This window comes from Hipposideros armiger, unplaced genomic scaffold, assembly GCF_001890085.2.
Source record: "Hipposideros armiger isolate ML-2016 unplaced genomic scaffold, ASM189008v1 scaffold_41, whole genome shotgun sequence".
Classification (NCBI taxonomy): domain Eukaryota; kingdom Metazoa; phylum Chordata; class Mammalia; order Chiroptera; family Hipposideridae; genus Hipposideros; species Hipposideros armiger.
This window is the reverse complement of record NW_017731391.1, coordinates 4,553,261-4,563,459: the sequence shown is the minus strand read 5'-3', so window position 1 is coordinate 4,563,459 and position 10,199 is coordinate 4,553,261. Positions and strand designations below refer to the sequence as shown.

General features: G+C 35.0%; 1 protein-coding gene across 1 annotated transcript in view; it reads left to right on the top strand.

The window, feature by feature from the left end:
- STXBP5 (syntaxin binding protein 5) overlaps positions 1 to 10,199 on the top strand; it is a 182,049-nt gene that overhangs the window by 81,797 nt on the left and 90,053 nt on the right. The window contains exon 9 of the mRNA XM_019638917.1: positions 6,810 to 6,888. Within this exon, the coding sequence (XP_019494462.1) occupies positions 6,810 to 6,888 (79 nt within the window). The remainder of the gene's footprint in view (positions 1 to 6,809; positions 6,889 to 10,199) is intronic.

The following is a 10,199-nucleotide window of genomic DNA, read 5'->3' as shown; positions in this document are numbered from 1 at the left end:
TAATATGTTAAAAAATAAATGCTAAAATTCCTTTCTAATACAAAAACAAGTACCTAAATGTAAACAAATAAAAAATTTGAATTAAAAAATTAAGACGAAAGATTTTTTCCCCTGAAAGTTTGGGCCAAAAAACATGGGTGCACATGATACATGACAATATACTGCACATCTTCTTTATTCAGTCATCTCTTGAAGGACACTTTGGTTGTTTCCGTGTCTTGGCCATTGTGAATAATGCTGCAGTCAACAGAGGGGTACGTACATATCTTTACAGATAAATGTTTTCAGATTTTTGGGGGATAGATACCCAGAAGAGGGATTGCTGACTTGTATGATAACTCTATTCTTATTTTTTTGGAAGATCCTCCATACTCTTTCCCACAGTGGCTGTACCCGTTTACATTCCCCCCGGCAGTGTATAAGGGCTCCTTTTTCTCCACAACCTGTTTAACACTCTTATTACCTGTCTTCTTGATGATAGCCATTGTAACAGGCGTGAGGTCGGAGCTCATTGTGGTTTTGGTTTGCATTTCCCTGATAGCTAGTGAAGGTGAGCATTTTTTCATATACCTGTTGGCTATTTGTCGTTTTGAGAGAAGTGTCTTCAGGTCCTCTGCTCATTATTTTTAGATTATTTTTTGCTGTTCAGTTGTATGAGTTCCTTATATATTTTGGATATTAGCCTCTTATCAGAGGCATTGTTTACAAATATCTTCTCCCATTTGGTTGCTTGCCTCTTTATTTTGTTGATGGTTTCTTTTGCTGGGCAGAAGCTTTTTAGTTTGATATATATGTCCCATTCCTTTATTTTTGCTTTTATTTCCCTTGCCTTTGAGGTCAAATTCATAAAATCCTCTCTGAACCCAAGATCTATGAGTTTAGTACCTATGCTTTCTTCTATGCAGTTTATTGTTTCAGATCTTATGTTTAGGTCTTTGATTCATTTTGAGTTGATTTTTGGTATGTGGTGATAGATAGCAGTCTAGTTTCATTTTTTTTTGCATGTGGATTTCCAATTTTCCCCGGACTTGTTATTGAAGAAACTTTCTTTTCTCCATTGTATGTTTTTGGCTCCTTTGTTGAAAATTATCTGTCCATATATACATGTGGGTTTTTTTCCTGGATTCTCAATTCTATTCCATTGGTTTGTGTGTCTGTTTTTCTTCTAATACAGTGCTGCTTTGATTACTGTCACTTTGTGGTATAAGTTGAAGTCGGGGTGTGATACCGCCAGCCTTGTTCTTTCTTCTTAGGATTGCTTTGGCTGTTCTGGGTCTTTGTGATTTGTATCGATCTTCACACACTTTTAATGCCTCTTCATTCATTCATTCAACAGGCGTTTATTGATCACCTCCTATATACCAGAAATTAAATACTGGAAATATATTGTCGAAGAACTCATAGTCCAATGAATGAAAATGATCTATAAACTGACAACTATAATATAAGTGCTGATAAAAGCATGCATAGTATGATGTGGAAACAGAACTAGTATGTTTTTGGATTAAGGGTATAGGAAGATTTCACAAATTCAGGTTATATGAGCTTGATCATAAAGGGTCAGTGGCGTGTTATGACATTAAAAAAAGAGCATAAAAGGTCATTTTAATGAGAAGGTACATAATCAAAAGCACAGTCTTCTTGTAAAACTGTGAATAGTTTAATGTGACCAGAGTTTAGAATTCCTGTGGGCAAGTACAGGGAACAAAGACAGAAAAGCATACAGAGGCATGAATGTACGCCATAGTATGCTAAGGAGTTTGGACTTCATGATGGAGACCTGGTAAATGATTTTACCATGAGAAACATGACATTTACATTTTGGAAATATTTCTTTGATGGTAGTGCATCAGGTGAACTGAGTGCAGAAAAGAGAGGCCAATTAGGGAGCTTTTGCATTATTAAACAATAAATAATGAATATTTCAGTTGTAACAGGAAACAGGAAGAAATGGACATATGAATAAAATTCTGGAATTAGAATCAACAGGACTTGGACCAATTAATTCATTGCAGCCAGTTATGGGAACGGGAAGCAAGCACATAAGAGACAAGAAAGCGGATGTGATGTGGTGGTTTATGTGATTAATCAAGTGAAGTTTTATGGTTAACCAGATCTTCTCAACAACTTACCAAGGTAGTTCACAGATAGTTGAAACAAAAAGCAGATTTTTGCTACTCTGGTGGCATAGCAAGTAAGAAGAAAAATGACACCTAGTGGTGAAATCTGGTGATCCTCAAAACATCCATTAATTGATACAGCTTTGTAAAATCTTACCTAGTGCCTTATTACTTGATTTAGAAAATGATTAGTCTTGGATTACAGATGAATAAATTAACCTTTCTGGAACATAAGAAATAATCCGTGATGTAATTTTAAAAACCTGAGTTAAAAAAAAAAAAAAAGCAGAGTATGCAGATCAAAAGGACTAATTTTTAAGCAAGATTAATGAAGAAAAATCACTATACAAACTGTAACATTTTTGATTTACAGAGATAATGAAAGTGCACTGTTAGCATCCTAGAGGGGGCTGGAAAAAATTTACTTACAAACAAAAATTAAACTGCTTTAAACTTTATTATAAGTATAAATGCTAGACACATACGCAATATAAAAAGACCATTGAGCAAGACAAAAAGTTAAGATTTTTGTACTTAGCCAGGTTTTATGCAAGATATGTAAGCTCAGAGTTGAAAAAAGGTTGAGCAGCTAGAACACCCAGTGCCCTTCTTTAAAAATTGTTTCAGCCACTGAAAGATTGCTGGTGAATATTGAAATAAGTTAAATTGAGTTGTATGTGAATCATTGTTTTACTTCATAAAAAAGTATGTAACAATAATTTTTGAAAATAAATGTAAAATTTGGGTCTGTAATTCTAAATTACATCAGTTGATCACTCCCATGAGAGCTTTGGGTGGTAGAAGATAGAGGCCTGAGGCTGGCCTTCTTCAGAGCGAACGTTTTATCCTTTACAGAAAGGCCATATGTCTCTGAACAGATTGAAACAGAGGTTGAAATTCTTAACTTTGTACCTTGTACAGCATACGGGACTGCTTTTCACATTTAAACCTTCTTTTCCATACCTTTTATCCCCTCCATAACACATTGAGGACGGGGCATTTAAATATATAGATGCAAATCTGTGTCACTGGTCCACAATATGTTGATTCCCTCCCCCACCTCAACAATCTAGCCTTCTCCCCAGCAGTCCTTTCCGGTCCCTTATTCTGTTGCTCTACTTACCTCTATAACTAATCACTTCTTGGTTCTCACACCGGGAGTGCCAAAAAAATGAATACAGGTGGAGTGGACATTTCTGTCAGCGTTGCTCAAGCAGTAGTTTGCCATAATCAGAAGTGTCTGGACGCTGCCGGCAACCACTTTGAGCACCTCTTGTAATTCCTGAAGTCGAACTTGACTTGTATTAATCTTTTGTTATCGGCATATATTATTACAATTTTAATAGTTTTTTCCTTTTCTTAAAATGTGTATACATTTTTTTTGGCACCCTCTGTATATTGAGATGGCAGAGGTTCAAGTTTCTACTGCACCATCATTTCTGTATGAAGAGGTGAAGAAGCGATCCCCTAGGATCTTAGGTTAAGGCAGGGTTTGATGTTCCAATACCAGCTGACGTGTGTATTTATAAAAATGTAATATAATAAAGGTGACATTTCTTATCAGTGGGAAAAGCTATGATGGTTCAATAAAGAGTGCTGACAGGTACATACCTATATTACAGCTGTCAAAGTGTACACTTTAAATATGTGCACTTTATTCTCTGACAGTTACAGCTCAAGAACTATAAAAATTGCGCTGTTTGAAATAACTGATAATTTATTCATTATTAGAGAAAAAAAACCTTCCCTATACCAAAATATACTTCAGAAAATAAGTAAATATAATAAATGAAACTATAAAGCAATTACCAGAAATTGGAAAAAATTTTTTGTGATTTTTGTGTGAAAAAGACTGATAGTTTTTATACACACATGTGTACACACACACACACACACACACACACACCATCATTATACACAAATGGGATCATATCATACAAGTCCCTTCTCCCTCAGCCTTCCCCCCACAGTAGCAGCCCAACCCTTTCCTGTCCCACCAGCTAAGCTATGTCAAAAATCTTACAGGTGTTCTTCTAAAATATATATATTTCTAGAATCATGTGTTAACACACACATACATAAACACATGAGATTTGGTTTTGGTTCTTGTTTTACATAAAATAGAATTATATTAGCCTTTTCTGCATCTTTAATCCACTATACTTTAGGAAAACCCACCATGTCATCTGATATAGCTCTAATTCCTTCATTTTAATGGTTGTGTAATAGCCAGTTGTTTGTGTCACAATTTTTCACAAATTATGCTGCCATTACCATCCTGCACATATTATATCGGAATTGGTTCTTTCATACTTCTGTTTTTAATAAATGTTCTCAAATTGCTTTCCAAGAAGACTGTCTCTTCACATTTCTACCAGCCATGTATGAGTACCTCTTTTCCAATGTTCCTGCCAGCAGTAGCTATTATAGCTCATTTTACTTTCTGCCATTGATTTATTTTTTATTTTCCTGTTTGCTTGAGGTCTCAAAGTCAGCCAGAGATGAGTGACTGGGACCTTGATTTACCCCTTTCCCAGGTATTTCCTGGACATGCACACAGCCTTACAGTGTGTGCAGCCTTTTAGATCCCCAGGAATATGTCTAGTTCTTCAGGATTTCCTTTTAAATTCCCGGTCAGGCTCTTGTCTCAATTGAAACCATAGCCTTAGGCAGCAGCTAGATATTGCTGGCAGATTGCTGTAATTTCTATGATGTCTTAGAGGGCAGGGCCTTTTGTCTCCCTGACCTGATGTTTGTGCCCAGTGAAATGCCACAATACCTTGGGAATATAGTTTTCCAGGGAGCTGCAAGTTTGGACAAAATATTGATTGTGCACTAGGGAAGCTGGTTTTAATAGAACTGCAAAAAAAATTTCAGTCCTCTATATTGGCTGATGGTACTGTCTTTTTTTGGCTCTACCTGACCACTGAGCTGGGGAGCAAGGGGTATGAGAATTAACCCTCCATCAAGATGTCCCAGTCCACCGTGTCTTACTGAGGTGCAGTTGTTTCTATTGGGTAGACATGTTCTCCTCATTTTGTGGCTTTGGTTCATTTCCCTAGTTTTGAAGTTTTTAACTTCAGTTGTTTTGCTAGTATTTCAATTCTTGTGGGAAAAGCCAGTTCACTGAGGTTCTCACTCTGTCATTCTGGAAGTTAATCCCCTTTCTTAGTTTCCTGAGCTTTTCATAGGCATCAAGTCCAGTGTGAACTTTAAGGTCATTTTGTCCCAATCCAAGAAACGCCATTAGATTACATTAAATTTGTAAATTAATTTTGGAAGAATTAACATTTTGGGATTTTAAGTTTTTATAACTGGAAACATGGTAAGACTGATAGAATTGATTATTTAAATGTATACTTCTGGGCATTTTAAAACAATTTCTAAGAATTCAATTACAAGTGACACTAGAGAATATATTTGCAGTATATGAGATAGATAGTGTTAATGACCTTTTAATATTAAATTTATTTTCAAATATAGAGATTACATAGAAGCATGGGTGAAGGATATAAGCTATTTTAAAAGAAGAAATATAGATGACCAGTAAGCTTAAGAATATTTAGCTAGGGATTAAAACAATACAAATTAAAATGAAGTACCCTTTTCACTTATCAAATCTGAAAATAGCATTGTTTGGGTAAAGTGTGGCATAATACTCATTTACACTGCTGATGGATATATACATTGCTAAAATCTTTCCGGAATATAGTTCTACCCAGATATCCTTTTGTAGGAATTAATCTTAAGGGAAAAAATACTAATTTATTCACCATTAAATAGTTACTGAGTACCCACTATATGCCAAACAATGTTTGTCACCAGGTATATAGATCAACAGAAAACACATACACACCTAAACATTTTGTTTTTATGGAAACTACATTCTTGTTGATGAGGCACACAACAAACGAAAAAAAGATCAAGTATATTAGAATGAGACAGGTACTATGGGGGCGGGGAAGGAAGATAAGAAGTATTGGGTAGGGTTGTATGTTTGGGATCTCTAAGAATAATACTGTTTAGAATGATTAATCTCTTAAGAAATGGGAATAGATGTCTTATTTACTTTATATTTTCCTGAGTTGTTTCTATAATGAACATGTAGAAATAGATAATAGAAACTAATAAACATTTTTCAAAATAGTCGAAATTATTTGACAGTATGAGTCCCTGACACATTTTATAGAGGTTGGTGTAGTTCAGCAGTCTTCTAAACATTCCAATGGATGGATTTTACTTTAGGAAAATAAATATAAATGAATTTATTAACTAGCATAGGGTTTAATTTTGTAGCCTGTCACACTTGGGTGGAAATCTGATTTAGATTTATTTTTCTCAAATCTAAACATTTTAAAACTTGAATTCATTTAGCAAATTGAAATTCTATTTTGCTTATCTGTAATTAAAAACATTGGGAAGACTATCAATTTCTCTCACTAGAATTGCTTGTGTATCACATAAATGTTGTTACTAAGTTATTCATTTTATTTACTTTTCATCACTGAATTTCAAACAGTGAATTTGATCACTTAAAATACCTTATTTTGTATTCAGTGCTTCTTTCAAAATCACTTTAAAATGTTTCATGGTGGATTTATTTATTTCAATTTCATTTTATAAAAGATCAATGTAAGAATTTAGAGTAACTTAGAATTTTAGAATTTAATGCAGGAAAATATATTTTAGGAAAACAGTTAAAGGATGGGAAGAAGCCAGAACCATGCAAACCTATCCTCAAGGTGGAATTCAAAACGACTAGATCTGGGTAAGATTTTACTTCATTGCCAATATTCACTGTATATAATTGCTCAAATAGCATTGAAGGCTAGTCTATCATTATTTTTGAAGGCTTACTTTAGAATGCTTTAGCCTAGTCTTAAATTTTGTGTTTTCTTTAACAAATTAACTAAAATTACAAAATTTAGAATAAAATCATTATTTGTGTTCTCTCTGTCTAGCAGTTTTACTATATAACTTGGAACTGTTTGAATTACTTTTCTTATCAAACTTCATACATTCTGTTAGATTAGGCTTCAGTTAACATAGTGTTTATTCACTAGTAACAACCGTGGAATCGCAATGAAGAAAAACTATTTAAAATTTAACCTATTTATACTATATATGTTAATTATAAAAGTTTATATGCATTCTTCAAAAATTAAATCTCAAAAGAATATTTGGCAATTACAAAAATAAATAGAGTTTAATATTAATGGAAATTAGTTGTATTTAAAGAAATTGATTGCCACTATGTATGAATTAGGTATGAGAATTATATGGTTTTTTTTACAATCTTACTTATGTTTTTCATACACATCAAATACTATATTCAGAAATATAATTTAGGAAAAAAAAATCTTAAATGTTTCTTAGAAAATTCCACTCTCTTTAAACTCTAAAGTAGCTCTTTTACTTACGCTCTAATCCCTCACTGTGTGGTTTTATTTACTAGAACTATGTAAGAGTGAATTTCTGTAGTATATGTATATAGGCTAATGGTCCTGAAATTGTGGTTCCTGGACCCAGCAGCATTAGCTGAGCGCTTGTTAGAGATGCATATTCTCAGCCTCCACCCAGACCTACTGAATCAGAAAGCCTGGATGGGGCCCAGCGGTCTGTGTTGTAACTAGACTCAACAGGAGATTCTGATGCACACTAAAGTTTAGAACAGCTGATACATTTTTTTTAATGAATCTGATTAAACTGAATCCTATTCACAGTAAGAAAAGACAGTAGGCTGAACAATCATAAGGTTGCTGTTTTTTCTCCTGATCCTCTTTGGCCTTCCTCTGGGATCCACCACGTAGACTGTGCTCAGACAATAAGTTGAATGAACTCCAAGAGGAAAAGCATGTTGGATGGACTATGGCATCCCTCACTGGCTGACCTTTGGCACAGAGTTATTTGACTTCTTTGTGCTTCAGTTTCCTCATTGATGATACAGATGTGATATAGGTCAAAAGGTTGTGATGAATTGAGATAATTATGTATTCAAAACATTTCACAGAGTGCCTGGTACATAATAAACTTTCTATAAGTGGTTATCCATATTTTTATTAGAAAACCTCCTACCACCAATTGTTGGTTTTTTTTATTTGCTTTATTTGTCGTATGGCAAACAAATCTAATAAAAGCATGGCAGCAAAAAACAAACAGAATGTGATGAAACCAAAAAAGCCTGTATTAATAATACAGTATAAAATGAATTGTGTAAACATTTAAACTAACAGTCCTAATTGTCTTCTGAATTATCTACTTATTTTAACAAACACTGATTGGCAACAAAGGCAAAAGTCCAGGAAAGATTTTTCTCCCCCTCTTTTTGCTCTACCTGTTTCCATTTTCACCCCTGTATAAAAGCAGTATATATGAGCTCCAGGTTTCTTCCAGGATGAAAGCAATACTTCTGCTTTTATAGAATTAGAAATAAGAAAAAGGGGCCGGCCGAGTGGCTCAGTTGGTTAAGAGCTCGCTCAAGAGTGCGAACTCTGAGCAACAGCGGTTCAAGTCCCGGCCCGAGCTGAGCAGCTGCTGAGCTGCCAATAGGTGGCAGGATAGCTCAGCTATTAAAAAAAAAAGAAAAGAAATAAGAAGAAAAAAAGTCTGGCTGTTTGGTATGCATTTGTAGATACTATAAAATAGATTAATAGGATCACCCCCTTGTAACAGTCTTTTCTAGCTTTCCAATTTTTTTTTCTTACTTGGGATAGAACATTCAGTAAATTAAACGGATTCTTTTTCCTCACTCCATGGCCTCTTTCCTTGAGATAGCTCACCAGAATTCTAATGTGTAGCCGAGGTGAGAACTATTCCTCTACCTCTCCCACGTAGAGCAGAATCACCCTCAGTTAAGTAAGCTGGAGTTCTCACCTTTTTCCTGTTTCTAGCAAGTGTCTTGGACAGGTGCCACCAGAAGGTGTTCTATCAGTTCCTGTTGACAAATTGCCAAAGTTTGTTAGAAGAGCCATCCTTCCCACCTCAGTATCTTCTACATTTTCTTTTCTTTACCTAGAAGCCATTCTAGGCAGAAGGAGTCCCTTTTGTCCATTATAGCTCATCATAAATATCACACTTTAAGGATGTCTTGGCCACATTGACTAGATTGGGTCTCCCCCGATAGTATATTCTCAAAGCATGCTGTGCTTTTCCTTTATAGAACTTGTGCTTGTCATTAATAATGCAATTATTTGTTTAATGCACATCTTCCCTATTAAATATTGAGCTCAATGAAAGAAAGCATGGGACATAACTGTTTCACTTCTAATTGTCCAGCACCTAGCCTAGTGTTACTGAATGTGAGGCAGAAAATGATAGGCTGGTGTATAGAAAAGCATAGCCATAAAGAATTAGTTGTTATCTGGTAATGGTAAAAGCACAGTTTAACACTGAGGCACAGGTAAACTCTGACAGGAAAACAAAATGGAATCAAAATGTTGTATACCTTTTATTTTCTAATAAAACATATAAAGACCAGACATAGGGAACAGTGACAGTATCATTAATATGGCATTTTAATAGCACTTTCATTAAAGATATGACACTATTCTTTACATGGCCAGTTCTTTTTTAAAAAGTCAAGTTAAAAGTTAAGTCAATTCTGTTGAAGTTGTCTCTTTGAAAAACGAATGTGACCCAGGTGTCAAGCCCTGCAGCAGATGGTACTGGAGCGAAGTGATTAAGACTGTGAACTCTGGCGCCAGACCCCCGGGTCTGCATCTGCCTCAGCTGTTCACTCGTCGTGCAGTCGGGGCAAATCAACTCACCCTCCTGTGCCTGGCTCTTCTTCTGTAAGATGAGGGTATTAGTATCTACCTCAGAATTGTTATGAAGATTGAACAAACCCATATAAAGCCTTTGGAACACACTCTTTAAACCAGTCTCGCTTATCAGTTGTCCCCAAGCAGTATTTGGTAACCTGTAACAAAACCTGAAATGCAGTTATTCTATGACTTTGCTTTCACAAAGCAGGTGGACAAGTATCAAGGTTGACCAGACTTTGTAATAATTAAAGAATCTCACTAATATTCTTCCCTATATTGAGAAACACAATGATTTAGGGCAGTGATTTTTTTTTTT